The sequence below is a fragment of the Triturus cristatus genome, chromosome 8, assembly GCF_964204655.1.
Source record: "Triturus cristatus chromosome 8, aTriCri1.1, whole genome shotgun sequence".
Classification (NCBI taxonomy): domain Eukaryota; kingdom Metazoa; phylum Chordata; class Amphibia; order Caudata; family Salamandridae; genus Triturus; species Triturus cristatus.
The window spans coordinates 134,430,188-134,445,263 of record NC_140591.1 but is presented as its reverse complement, the minus strand read 5'-3'; the positions used below and the strand labels follow the sequence as shown (position 1 = coordinate 134,445,263).

The 15,076-nt window shown below is 41.4% G+C and overlaps 1 protein-coding gene across 3 annotated transcripts in view; it reads left to right on the top strand.

Annotated features, from left to right (window-relative positions):
- The window catches only part of GAP43 (growth associated protein 43), a 209,988-nt gene that overhangs the window by 119,638 nt on the left and 75,274 nt on the right, over positions 1 to 15,076 (top strand). For 2 of the 3 annotated variants that reach the window (XM_085621155.1, XM_085621154.1), the window contains exon 3: positions 2,028 to 2,066. The exons of the other annotated variant lie outside the window; for it this stretch is intronic. In XM_085621155.1, the coding sequence (XP_085477281.1) occupies positions 2,028 to 2,066 (39 nt within the window). The remainder of the gene's footprint in view (positions 1 to 2,027; positions 2,067 to 15,076) is intronic. 3 annotated transcript variants of the gene reach the window in all.

Sequence of the window (15,076 nt, the reverse complement as noted above, 5' to 3'; positions counted from 1 at the left end):
GGTGCAGTGCTTCTGGTTCATCCTAGGTTATTCCTACAGCATTTCCCATAGAGCCATCTGGAATGTTCTTCATACAGGACATGAATAATACTTTTATGGTGTGCTTTTACAATGTAAGATTGGAGTAATGTTATGTTCTATAGAGTCCAGAAAGGGTCTAATCAGAAATGACGAGGTACTTCCAATCCCAATATATTCATTTCTGAGGTAGACCCAAGCTGTCTAAATTATAACCCCTCTATGGTTTGGTTTCCCTCTATTTTATATCTTGTGGGACTTGTGCTGGCTTGAGTGGTCAGGAGCTAATCATGGAAAGGGAACTTTGTTTCTCTTCCTCAGTATACGTTTGGCGCATCAGATCTTTAAACATCACTACTTTATTTGTCATTGGGACTAGCATGAGGCACACTTTGCGATCTATCTTGGAGGTGGTTTCTGACTTTGCTTTTGGACTCCTACTTCTGCTGTTGTGGTAAGGCTGTCCCCAGACATCACCCAGTCCCCCTCACTGCCCTACCAACCAAGAGAGACCCCCAGATATAGAAGACAGCGAGTAATAGAACCCTGGAACAGAACAAAGCTCGACGGGGGCAAGTCTAATGATGATGCTTAGCTGGCTTCACTCTCTACTCTCTCACTAAGAGAATTGTATGTATGTGTATCCCCCTCGGCCCCCTTGTGGCTTAGACTTGCTTTACCTATAACCACATGTTGTGTGCCTAAAAAGACAAGGGAAACACAAAAGAGTGAACTATTATATAGCCGCTTGTCTTCTGCCTAGGGTTATGCCAGTGGCATACGGCTGTAGTCAAACATGAGGTAAAGTCTGCAACTACAGGTTTCGCAGTTAGAGATATTGACCCAATGAATACAGAGTTAATTACGGCAAAATAGAGAGAAACCAACGCAAAGCATTAGAGAGTTGGAGTAACAGGCCAATAGAAACTAATATAAAACCTCTGCACCAATGGATTTCAAAGGTGTTTCCACATTCCAATGTTCCTATGCAGCATTAGAGCATTTGAATGTTGAGTGCTCCATTGAAGACAATGGAGTGCTCCGGGCTTCTGACGGGTACAAGCCCGGAAGCATCAATATTCCAATATTTGTTCACAGCTGTTGCTGTGAAGTAAGGCCTCACGTAGCCCAAGGGGATTTCAACCCCCTCGGGCTCAGTGAGGCCTTTGTTTTACAAGTCAGAACATTCTGTCCTTTAGGGTCGGAATGTTCTAATAGCCTTAGAGCCCTCCGTTGCAGGTTCTACCGGCAATTAAAGGGCCGCTCCCTTCTTTAAAGCCCTGGCCTTCGGCCTTTAACGCTGGAGCAGGCCTTTAATGGCCGCTAGAGCCTGTTACGTCGGAATCTAAAGCTTTAATATACCCTGCTGCTGGACTTTAATGACTACTACAGACCGAGGCATATCAAGCTATTATAATATTTCACCCACAGAATATAGAATGTTTTAGAGAACATTGGAATGTTGAAGCTGAACCTCTATACCATCTATTGATGGCCATTGTCGTTCCACTTTTTTCAATGAAGCTGTTAACACTGCAGTTTTCTAACATAGCATTGTCGGCGTTTGCTGAAGGCTACACCGGTTGAACAAAGCTATGAACATTAGATATAGACTTAAGCCACAGGCGAGGGCCACTAATGAACGAGAGGATATTTAACAACTGGTAAAGCCGAGGCACTGAAGTTAAAAGGTTTAAAATTAAAAAGGGAGAAACGGGAAGGCAAACATTGGAATGTTGGAGCAGAAGGTCTATACCAGTCATTATTGGCCCTCAGCCATTGCTCTGCCTACTGGGGAGCTCTCAGCATTGCAATGCTATAATGACAGTTCCAACACATTGATTTTAACCCATTTTAGCCATAAGACTTGTTGACTGTCATACCTTGCACTAAAATCATACTCCCATGTTGCTGGATTACTTATACTTGCCTGCATATCTGTAAACACAAGTATATGTTGAGCTGAGCTATTTTATTAAAAGAAGCATACTTGTATTTTATATTTGCAGAAACAGCGAGCAGCAATAAACCAAAGATGAAAAAATCTGGTAAGCAATCAGGTGTACAGCGTAAAAGGGTCTCTCTGGACCTCCTTATTTACTGCGTATGTTTTCAGGCATTGAAGATATACGCGCGTGTTAGCGTAAACACAGTCTCAGAAGGTTCATTTCAACAGGGTAAAGTTGCAACAATATTCATCCACAAAATTACCATATTTATTGGCAATGCAATCAAACATTTGTTTCCCGACTGATTAAATTCCTCAGACAAGCTGCTGAGTCAGATTGTTTGGAAGCTCTTAGAGCTAGCGTTGTATACACTGGGGCAGTCGTGGCAACATTATTTCATGAGACCTGGATGAATACCATATTTTTTAAGATATCCCCGTAGGAGAAATTGACATAAAATGTATCTAATTGGATTTTATTTAAATAGTCGGTGGTTAGCCTGAAAATCTGTCGTGGAAGTGAAACTCCCGCAGGTTACTTCTGAGATGCGATCTGGTTCAATGTACTGAGCCTTCAGCAGCTTTAACCCGATCCAGTCCTGGCACCTCCCTGAAGTGCACTGTCTGATCCTGTGCAAAGTGGGTTATCTCCTGCTTCATTTCATGTATCTGTCAAAACTGAGTTCACTTAACAGCAGGGCTGACCCAATACTTAGGGTCGCATTTATGAGGCCCCTTGCGCCACCGGAACGACACATTTTGTGACGTTCGGTGGCACAAGAGCCTGCTCCATATTTACCAGGCAGCACTAAGCCACTTTTTGGGCTTAATGCTGCCTCGTAAATATTGTTCCCATGTCGCAGTTTTCTGAGTTAAATGGGCGCCAATGGGTGCTGCTGGGGGTCCTCCCAGCAACATCCATGGCTTTTGACACTGCTCCAGATTTACGAGAAATTGTAACTTTGAGGCAGCGCCAAAAACTCACGGCTCCCCAGGGGGGGAGTAAGGGGGGCTCAACAAGGAGAAATATATTTATTTCTCCCCGTTTTTCCTTTTTCTATGCGTGCTGCATTCTGCAGCACCCATAAACAGAGGAAAAAGCCTCTTCTGATTGTTTTTGTGCAGAAAGGTTTCCCTGCCTGCACAGAAAGAATCATCCCTGCAACGCAGGCAATCTTGCACCATGGTACAAAGGTGCCTGCATTGGCTCACGATAGCCCATTGTGTGGCAGCGCAGGGGAAAAGAACAGGAATGCGCCATATCTGATAGATACAGCGCATGCCTGTCCTCTTCTTTTGCCTTAGGGCAGCGCAGCACTGCTGCGCTGCCCTGCAGCAGAACTTCATAAATTAGGCCCCTAAGTGCGTTGTGGAATACTTGAACACCTGGGCCTGATTTACAAAGGTAACTTAAACATTTGAGTAATTTACACTTTTGAATACGTTTACTTCATTTTAGCTATTCACAACAAAAGCAAGAGTAAATTTACTTCAAACGTGTAAGTTACACGTCTACAAGCAAATTGAAGGGCATGGGGGCTAATCACTTTTGAGTGCTTTATACTGTTAAGTATGTTTACTATTTTTTGTCTATTCACAAAATCTGAGTGTATATTACACTTTTGGAGTAAATTAACACTCAGACATTTTTAAATAGACAAAAAGTACTAAATCTAGTCAAAAGTACAAATTACTCTGAAATGTAAGTTACTTTGTGAACTTGCCTGGTGCTCCTGGCAGCATTTTCCAGAGGTGAGGACCAGTTAAAAGCCGATTCATGGATGTTTTTGCAACTGTCCAATCAATGTGCAATTAAAAAGATTTGCATAGAGTCATTCTAAAAACTAAGCATTTTCAGTAACAGCACAATGGGTTGATTTTTTTTAATCTGGATATCAGTACTGACGGTTAACCGCTTTCTCAGTGCTTCATATTTTTGGATATGTGAATCGAGGCACAGGGAGACAAAATGATGTGCATAGAATCACACAGTTAATTCAAGCATGGAAGCTGGGATCAGGTTGCAGGTCTTTTGCAAATACAGGCAGTTCATCCCTTAGCCAGATCAAATTTCCTTCTATTTTGTGGTAAAACTGATGACTCAAACAAATCCAGCCCCATCGACCAGTCTCTTCTGCTCACTACACAAAGATCAGCTCAAAGCCCTTTGCATAATTGTTGTCAGGACATTTCTACCTGGTGGGATAGAAAGGGCAGATTTACTACGAGGACAAGATTAGGGCTCTCCAGTGAGTAATGTGGCCTGTTTAGCAGTCCAAAGATACACACATTAACTTAAAGATCTACCCTTGAATGAGTTGGTTTCTTCTACTAAGGGCACACTTTGCTATCGGTTCTATCATAGTCATGAAGTGTCCTTGTGTGGTTGGATGTATGTGAAGGGTATCTTTGTTAGGTTCTTGGATAGCATCATTTGCTGATGCTACTGATGTTCATGCAGTTAGTACCTAATGCATCAGAGTCACTGGGAGAAGGCTGGGAAATAGGCAGTCTATATTTTTTTATTTAGTACACAGAGATTTAAAATGGTTCAAGTAAGCATCACTGAGAAATGCCTAAAGGGAAAGGTGGATCTTGCAGTGGAAAGTGAGATTCGATGTGTGTTGGTGAGTTCCAGATCTGTTGCAAGCCCCTCAAGAACGCATGCATTCTCACAGTTTATGCATAAGTGCAGTTTGAAAACAATGCTCAGAACATACACCGAGGGGCTACTTTTCAGTGTGTGTGCTTCGTTTCTCAAACTGAATTTCAATACATGTTTTGCTTAGTTATCTGCTTTTTTTATGCAAGGTTTTGTCCTTCATTACAAGCAGCCCTGAAAATGGCCTGGACCTTTTCCCACCCTGAGGATTACCAATACCAGGAGTATCATTAACTCCGGAGTGGGAAGATTAAAAGTTGGACTCTGATGGTCCCCTCAGAAAGGAGGAATTACCAGGGAATTGATAATTCTGTGCCCGATTCTCTGTGTAATTCCCCATTTCCCCTCATATATGCACATCAACATTCCAACAGTCGATATTTCTGTGTGAAAATTATCAGTTCAGCGGATACACCGCGGATCTCATTATTCCAGTGGGGCTACAACTGCTGTTTCTGGCCCCATCAGAATTACGAGACCACTCGTAATAAGGCCCTTAATGCCCTTGGTGCCATCTTCAGCTTCTTTTTCAGGGTTCACTGTATTACCTTCCGGATGCTCAGGGGAGGTTTAACTGCAGTCTCCTGCGGTCTGGTGTACCGAAACTACAGGTTCTGAAGGCGCATACGCAGCAAGGCTTTGGCAACAGATAAAGACCACTGGACCCATCTAACCTGCCAATACCACTATTCCATGTACATGAGGGCAATTTTATTAAGATGTCATGCACCGAGGTGCAGCAACCAAAGTTGCAGTGTTGTGTATTGTGAAAGGGAGAGAGCAGGACAGCACCATATCTACAAAGTAATAACACTGTGGCTCACTTCTCAAGCACTGGTGCACCTTATCCTGCTTTGCGCCACTCACTCACCCTTGCGCCATAGTGCAAGGGGGACTGCATGATGCCTAGAATACGTTTTGTACTGGAAAAGTACCCTTTTGTAAATATGAAATGATCCCAATGCCACAAAAAAGGCCATACAGACTTGCATAAACAACTAAAGTTTCTGCTCCTTGAAAGTGCTCAGCGCTTGGTGATCACAGAGTGAGTGGAAGTTAAAAAAGTGCAGGGTGTAAAATAGAGAAAGCACCAGAAATATAATGCTTAGGCGAGAACCATAAATGTGTCATGGAAATTCAGACTCCATTTCAATTCATTAAAGTTCTGGGAGATACAGATGCCATCCCTCTGATAGGCTGAGCCTGTTTATGCTAACTCAAGTTACTGTTGAAGCTTGTCACTGTGATCCTACATTGTTCTGGGACACATACTTCCCTACAGTTGATTGACTATTACAAGCTGCAAAGGCAATCTTCTTGACACCTATTTTCCTGGATTCAGTCCTGAAATGGTGTTTTCTTTAAATTGGCTCTTGCTTCATTTGAAATTGATTTATCCTGATGATGACCGTAAAATCACCATAAGTCGAAACGTTGTCAATGATTTCGGCAATTGGAAATATTAATTAATTGACATGGAATCTGAATTTCCCCGGCCCAACAATTGTGATTCTTGCATGAAGCATTATTGTTCTATTGTTCTTTTACATACTTAGTCCATGTTTATAAAAGGGTGGGCACAGGGTTTATTTGTTCCCTGGTCCCGCACTCTTTAAAGGAAGCCCCCACACTCATGCTGCAACATATTTAGTTATAGATTTAAAAAGCAAAGCTTCCATTAATCACGAAGCACCTAACACACTTAATTCCTCTTGATGGTGCCAGATACTTATCTGCTGTGTTATTTCTTTCTCGATAGGCAGGGCAACTGGAATTATGTGATTCTGGGGCGATGTTATTTTCCGCATAATTACACATTTGCCACATATGCAACATCCTCCATCCTCTATTGCATAACCTACAGATTTTAATTTAAAAAAACATTTTCTTTCTAGCGTAAACAGATCAAAAGTTACTAAAACACAGCGGGACATGCTTCTGTTCAGTGGAAGTCCCTTCGCAAAGGTTGACTGACCATCTATCTGTTGCTTATTGCTGTTTTGGGGTTTTAAATTGGTACTAATGTAGTGAAGCTTTTGTCCAGGGAGTGTTAACATGTAAAAATGACAAAATAATTAAGTAATGATTTAAGAATGTGCTGCATTATGCTGCATAATTAGCCTTTTCTTGCTGCATAATTTAATCCACCCTGCCACAGAATTTGGTCCTCCCCTGCCACATAATTCCAGTGGCCCTGCAAACTTTGAAAAACAGTTCTGCTGTAAAGGGCCCAGCTTCAATTTGGTGGCCCGGACCCCAGAATGACTTTCAACACCCCTGTTTTAGTCTAAGATTCTTGTGATAGCAATTAATAGATTCAATTTTGTGCATTCATGATGAGCCTTTCCATGAATTAAATCTAGACTTATTTGCAATGGAGGATAATTATGCTTGAATTGCTTCAATTACTAAAAGTAAGTAACGTTTTCAGAGAGAACAACAGTCCCATCTTGTCCCGCATCCTTAGAGGGTTGGGTTTGGTTTTAACGATGGTGCTTTGGTTGTAATGTCCTGAAGTGCAGGAGTCGTGGATAATATTTACCGATAGGAATATAGACAGACACCTTTGTGTCTCCCAGGACCCTCCTTCTGTAGTGGGTGATGTGCGAGTGTCCGCAGTGTGGGTGTGTACAGGTGTGGCAGGGACGTAACATTAGCCCATGCAGTGCAGAGTGGCCTAGAGCTCCAGGGGGCCCACTTTGGTTATGTGCACGGGCAGCAGGCCCCTGGCCTGAGAGCTCCTGACTGGGGTCAGATCGCTGGGGACCCCCCCTCCATGCACTTTGCAGGGGGACACCCGCAAGTTTCGTTATGCTACTGAGGCGTGCGATTAAATCTCTGGTTTAGATGTGTTTTGAAACCTCTCCTACAAACTAGGAATCACCCACTCCAGCCACAGCCATCCTGAACCTGGCATCAAATGCCTGATTCAGGCATACTTTGGAACAATACCACTTCCTTTATCCTGGATCATCACCAGAAATATGTGAGTTTAAATATGGCGCAACTTTACTTCTTGAAACAGAACTTCCCCTTTATTGAATATGCAATTGCACTGTACTCTGATCACCCTGCAGGGCAAAAACAGGACTAAATATTCGATTTATTATCTCATTACGCACGTGATGGCTTTAAAGGTAGTTAATTGTGTTATTATAGTCGCTTTAAGGCAAGCCCAATGGCTCCCTTCGCTCTATACAGAAGGCTTCATTTACAAGCCCATTGTGCTGCAGGTGCGTCACTTTTTTTGACGCACCATCAGCCCAATGTGCTTGCCCAATTTTGCAAGGCCACTTAAAGTCACTCTGTGTGGCTTTTGATGGCCTTGTAAATATGGGCCCCTTTTACGCAATGTTCTACGTGAAAGGGGCGTTCCATGGGTTTTATTGTGGGCGTTCCCACACAACATCAATGGAACATGACACATTCCCAGATTTACCCAATGTTCTGTAAAGTTTGGAATGCGTCAGAATCCTACGCCTCCCCAGGGGAGGCATAAGAGTGGTGCAACAAGGAGAAATACTTTTATTTCTCCTCCTTTTGTCCCCTTTCTATGCGTGCTGCATTCTGCAGCATGCATAGAAAGAGAAAAATGCCATCAATGATTGTTTTACAAAAACAATCATCCCCACAAAGCAGGCACCCTTACAACATGGCACTGCAAATGCTGTTTGTGTGCAGACGCAGGGAAGAAGGACAGGAATGCCTGTATCTTGTAGATATAGCGCATTATTGCCCTTTTAGTTTGATGCACAGCAGTGCAGCAGGAAGGCTTGCTGCGCTGCTGTGCGTCAAAACCTAGTAAATGAGGCCCAAAGACTTTCAAATAATTGAATCAAACCTGCAACCACGCACAGGGGCAGGAGAATGCACAAACACAGAATTAGGCAGAGCTGTAAGAAAATGGGGAGATTTCTCAATAAAATACCATCTGTTAAAGGTTGGCAGACTGGGGGCTGGTGAGAAATCAGAGATCATTTGGGCTCCTAGTTATCTACAGGAGACATTGCAAATTGGAACGCAGAAAACCCTTATGTTTACAAAACAAAGGTCTCATTTGACACGTTTCGGTCTCCACCGAGACCTTGTTTACAATGAACAAGGTCTCGGTGGAGGCCGAAATGAGACGATGTAAGCTTTCAGCCTGAAAATGTAAGTAATGGATTAAAGAGCTATTTTCCACACCTTCCGTGAGTGCGCCCCATCTTCCTTCGTAGAAGGATTAGTTGAAAAATAATTTAAAAAAATATATATGTATATATATATAAGCACACATTCCCTCGAACAACAAAGGATGACGACGCCGTGCCTTGACAAAATTATGATTTAATTGTCAGCTGTCGGACGCGTTTCGCCTGTCCTGCAGGATTGCTCACCAACAAATTCAATAAAGTTTGCAGCCATTTTTAAATGTTAGCTAAGTGCTGTGTCACGTGTGAAACTACGTGGAGTGGTGTGGCTCACTGGTTAGAGGCAGCAGACCCAGAAGCAGAGGACGGCCCGGGACCAGGGTTCAATTCCCGACGCGGCAGGGTCGTGGACCAGGGCCAGCGGACTCGATAATTCTCGCCTCGGTGCCTACTCTAACCAGGGATCACACTCAGCAACTCTGGGCATTAGCTTGCCTCATCTCCACAACGGCCCCCCACATTCACCGGGGATGCCTGGTTTCACCTTGGAGATACCCAGGAGGGACCATCTCACAGGGATAGCCAGGATGGGTTCCCCAGCGGTCTACAGCGCCAGGACACCTCAGGGCAGCAGTGCGCTTTACAAGACACATACATTTACTACAAAAGTGCATTGGAAGACAGACTGGTAGTTTTTTCATTCAAAAACACAATGTTTAGGAAAATACACAGGAGCTTTGCCCCACATGATTCCGAAATTAAAAACGAATCAATATAACAACATGACAGTAATGCACAGCATTTGTATTTAGCTGTACATTGGGTCAACACGCATTTATAGACGTGTGCCCAAAAGCAGATCAATTCGACAACGTGGTGGTAATGCACAGTATTTCTATTTTGCTGTACATTATATCGACACGCATTTATAGACATGTGCCCAAAATTTCAGATATTAACCGTATTCAATTTAAATAGACATATACTATTCCTGCATGACACCCAAAAGTCTGCCGGTGCCATACCATCTTAATGCAATAATGACACAATCTAGCCCAAGTGGGCATATGTAAATGGCAAAGGTGTCTTGTTTATAAACATATCAATGTCTTCTAAAAGTGCAAGTGCTTATAATGTAGAAAAAAAATTGTGCATTTTTTATACAAAGTGAAAAAAACAGATAAAAACATAGCGAAAGGGACGAGGACTCCCTCATTTCTGCAGTTAACTACAGGTGTGTATGTAGGTCTTCCTCCATATTAAGACCTTCGGGGATTTTACAGTTCAACTTTATTATATAAGAAGATTCTAGCCTTCTCAATTGCTTATCCCCGTTTCCACCCCTCACATTGGGCCCGATTCACAGAACTAACTTAAGACAAAATCCTAAACTTACTACCATTTTAGTATTCACAGAAGGCACTTACTCATTTTAGTATTCACAGAAGGCACTTACTCATTTCGGTATTCACAGAAGGCACTTACTCATTTAGGTATTCACAGAAGTTAGGAGTCCTAACTTTAGGACTCCTAAATGCCTTCTGTGAATACCAAAAGTCTTAAAATTAGGATTTTTCTCAGTTTAATAGTAGTATAGTTAGGACTCCTAACTTTAGGACTCCGAAATGCCTTCTGTGAATACCGAAAGTCTTAAAATTAGGATTTTTCTCAATTTAGTAGTAGTAAAGTTAGGACTCCTAACTTTAGGACTCCTAAATGCCTTCTGTGAATACCGAAAGCCTTAAAATTGGGATTTTTCTCAGTTTAGTATTAGTAAAGTTAAGAGTCCTAACTTTAGGACTCCTAAACTGAGAAAAATCCTAATTTTAAGACTTTCGGTATTCACAGAAGGCACTTAGGAGTCTTAAAGTTAGGACTCCTAACTTCTGTGAATACCGAAGTGAGTAAGTGCCTTCTGTGAATACCAAAATGAGTAAGTGCCTTCTGTGAATACCAAAATGGTAGTAAGTTTAGGATTTTGTCTTAAGTTAGTTCTGTGAATCGAGCCCATTGGGTCTAATTGCATCAATTACAAAATAAGATAATCCCTCTGTGCTTTTACAATGGTGTTGCTCAAAATGTCATGCCACCGGATAAGTTCTATCCCCATGTTTGATGGCTCTAAAATGTTGCAGCACTCATTTGTGGACTGGTAAGATTGTGCTGCCCACATACCTCAGGCCACAAGGGCACTGAAGTATGTAAACAGCAAAATCCGTCTTGCACGTGAATTGACCGTTGATTTTCATCCCCTATTAGAGAGTCCTGTTTTGTACATGGTGGTATTTATCTCATGGATACAAGCTTTGCATTTTAAGCATCTTACAAATCCTTCCCTTCTACCTAACCACATAGAGGCTGTCACCTTTGGTTTGGATGGTGGTACCATATTACTGACTAGCATTTCTTTAAAGGATCTAGCTCGCCTGAAAGTTATTTGTGGTCTCTTCAGTACCAATTTGCCCAAAACTGGATCATTTCGTATCAAATGCCAGTGTTTGGACATATTATCTCTCACTGTTTTATGCTGTTTGTTATAGTAAGTGACCATCCTACATTAATTATTATTTTCACTTTCCAACTTCTTTTTTACATTATTTTTGTTGAAAAGGATATCTTATCTCGACTTTTTCTTAGCTTTGTAAATGGCAGATTTTATACAGCCTTCAGAATAGCCTCTTGATTTGAAACGTGCTCTAAGCACCTCCAATTCTTTATTAACAAAGAGATTTGGCTTATACAGCACTCCCAATGGTGGTAAACACAGTCAATAGTACTGTAAATATAGCACGAATCAGTAGCAAGATTATAGTATGAAACAAATTTCATAAATTGAGAAAATTATTTGGCATAATGTTCACACAAATATGGCGGGATTGAAATGATGAATCAACCAGGTTCCAATATGTTCGATGAGGTTTAATATTCTCCAATGCATGTGGTGTATACGGAAATTGCCAACACGTGTTTCGTCTGTACATAAATGGGTACAAAGACTTTTTCAAGGCCAAAATTGTAAATGATTAAGGATCACAATAGCCACACGAGCAAATAATCCATACGCTGAACGTGTGGTGCAATATTCAGGGGCTGAGAAGCATAGAACGTCCAAGTTGTGGCACAGAGTAATATACCCCAAAAATGAAAATATAATCCGGACAGTAATCGTTATATCTTCCCAAAGGGATCAGTGTTATAATCCGGTTCCATTTGAAGAGTGGCTGAGTATATAAATGTATATAGCGAGACGCGATTCCCCCACGATGAGTTACAAGATCAAAGAGTGTGCTGCAGTCATCGGGTAGTTACAATATAAGTGGTTGAATCTGTATCCTGAAAGTGGCCAAAAGAACAGATGACAGCGCCTGATAACGCAGCGTTATCAGGCGCTGTCATCTGTTCTTTTGGCCACTTTCAGGATACAGATTCAACCACTTATATTGTAACTACCCGATGACTGCAGCACACTCTTTGATCTTGTAACTCATCGTGGGGGAATCGCGTCTAGCTATATACATTTATATACTCAGCCACTCTTCAAATGGTACCGGATTATAACACTGATCCCTTTGGGAAGATATAACGATTACTGTCCGGATTATATTTTCATTTTTGAGGTATATTACTCTGTGCCACAACTTGGACGTTCTATGCTTCTCAGCCCCTGAATATTGCACCACACGTTCAGCGTATGGATTATTAGCTCGTGTGGCTATTGTGATCCTTAATCATTTACAATTTTGGCCTTGAAAAAGTCTTTGTACCCATTTATGTACAGACGAAACACGTGTTGGCAATTTCCGTATACACCACATGCATTGGAGAATATTAAACCTCATCGAACATATTGGAACCTGGTTGATTCATCATTTCAATCCCGCCATATTTGTGTGAACATTATGCGAAATAATTTTCTCAATTTATGAAATTTGTTTCATACTATAATCTTGCTACTGATTCGTGCTATATTTACAGTACTATTGACTGTGTATACCACCATTGGGAGTGCTGTATAAGCCAAATCTCTTTGTTAATTCTTGGCATCTGTGCTTGCACGCTGCTCATTGCACTTCTTGGTAGTAAGTGCTTATGGCTAACAGCACCCACTGACATTATGAACTCTTACTTTTGCCTCTATTTCACTACTTGCATGTTCTATTGATGTGCGGTCCGTTCCCAATTTTGGGTACACTACTACCTAATTTCTTTGTCTATCCAATTCTTTATTGCAGCCTTCTTGATCACTACAATTGCTGGTGGTACGCAAACATTCGCCATAGGGGATACTAGTTTTGATTAAATTCTGGGGGTGGAAACTTGTTGCATGAAGCAATGTGTTACCCGCTGTTGGTTTGCGGTACAACGTTGTCTCCAACCTCCCATCCTTTATATAAACTGTCAAATCGAGAAAATTCACACTGATTGCGCTGATAGTACTTGTGAATTTTATATTTAAATTATTAGTCTAAAGTTTCTAAACAAAATCATTTAATGACTGTTCTGAGCCTTTCCATACGACGAACAAGTCGTCAATGAATTGACTCCAATGCATGACGTTATTATGCCATTCTTCTGGGTACCGCTTCTGGACCACCTGCTCCTCCCACCAGCCCATATGCAAATTCACATAGCTGGGGGCGAAGCAGGTGCCCATAGCTGTGCCGCACGTCTGATGAAACAATTCGCCATTAAAAAGAAAATAGTTATTTTTCAGGCAAATAGATGTCATGGCAATAAGCATTTGTGTATGAGACCAGAATTTTACAGGCCTACCTTCCAAAAAGTATTTAACAGCATTTAGACTGTCTTCATGCTTGATGCTGGTGTATAATGTGGTTACATCAATAGTTGCAAGTAGGAAATCACTTTCCTAAGGCAAATCATACAACCACTTAAAAAAATCTCCTGTGTCCTGAATATATGACGGAAGGATTTCAACAAGAGGACAGAGAAATGAATCTACAAACTTCAATGTATTTTCAGGGGCACTGCCCATAGCTGAAATTATAGGGCGTCCCGGAGGATTTTCAGGATCTTTATGCACCTTTGGAATCAGGTACATAACCAGTGTTACCGGATTATTGATTTTTAAAAACATCAATTCTTCTTCCTTAATCAAGCATTGAGTGTACCATTCTTGTAATTGTACATTGTAAAGGCTGTGACTGGTGGTCATAACATCTTCAGCAACCCTCACATAATTAAAGCGATTATTCAATTGCTTGTATGCTTAACTCAGGTACTGCTGTTTACCCCATAAAACAACATTCCCGCCCTTGTCTGCGTTACGCACAATACAGTCTGCATTTGTAGAAAGTTTATACACTAGAGCAGTATAATCTCTTTGTTTCTGTGAGATTTGTTTTATATTTATCATTTGTGTTTTTACACAGACTTTTCAATTCATTAGTCACCAGTTCATTATAAATGTCCACAGAATCTTTACTAGACATAGGTGTAAATCTCGAAGTCGGTCTAAAACTGGTCGGATCGTTGCTTGCAATGTCTATGCCTTGCAAATCAGCTAGCATAGATGCTTGACCCATAATAGTCTGTGTGTAACTCCCTGTATTTGAGATATTGGTTCCAGATTTTTCTTCACGTTGCCTTAAGTCCAACATCAAATTCATATAATTTACCACAAGATCTGCTGACTGGATATTACTCACATGGATCGCACTGGTGGATGGTATGGGTGCCAGTTTGGAATTGACGGCAAAGTATTTCTTTAACTTTACCGTTCAAACTTTTTTAAAGACGTCCACCCTTGTTTTTACATAGTTAAAGTTCTCTTCCAGACAGTAAGATAAAACCAGTTTTAGGATGTCTTTTTCTTTCTCAGTTAGTGAAATTTTTGTCAGATTTATAATTGAAGCATCAGTTCCCGTAGATATTTCTTGTTCTGCTTGTTCTTGGCTCTCCCTTCGGCGCCTGGATTGTTTTGTAACTTTGTGCCTCTGTTGCCTCTGCCTCTTCCTCTTAGAGGCTTTGCGTTGTTTACAAATGTCCTGCTACGGATGTTGAATCTCCGCTCTTGTTCTAAAAAAACAAATTCTTCAATCACGGAGGGAGGCGGTCCTGCTGTTAACACACTGGTACCCTCATCGCCATCAGTATCTAATTCAGAGCTTGGAATACTACTTAATTCTGACTGTGGATCTGCTTTTGGTTTACCACTTGCATTCATCCTTTGACGACGAAGCGTTTCGAATTTTTTTCGCAAACGTCTAGATTTGCCCTCGGTCATAGTCAATGTTATCACGCAAGAACTTCTGTGCCTTGCTCTCTTTGATTGACTCTTCAAGTTTGCGTAACCTT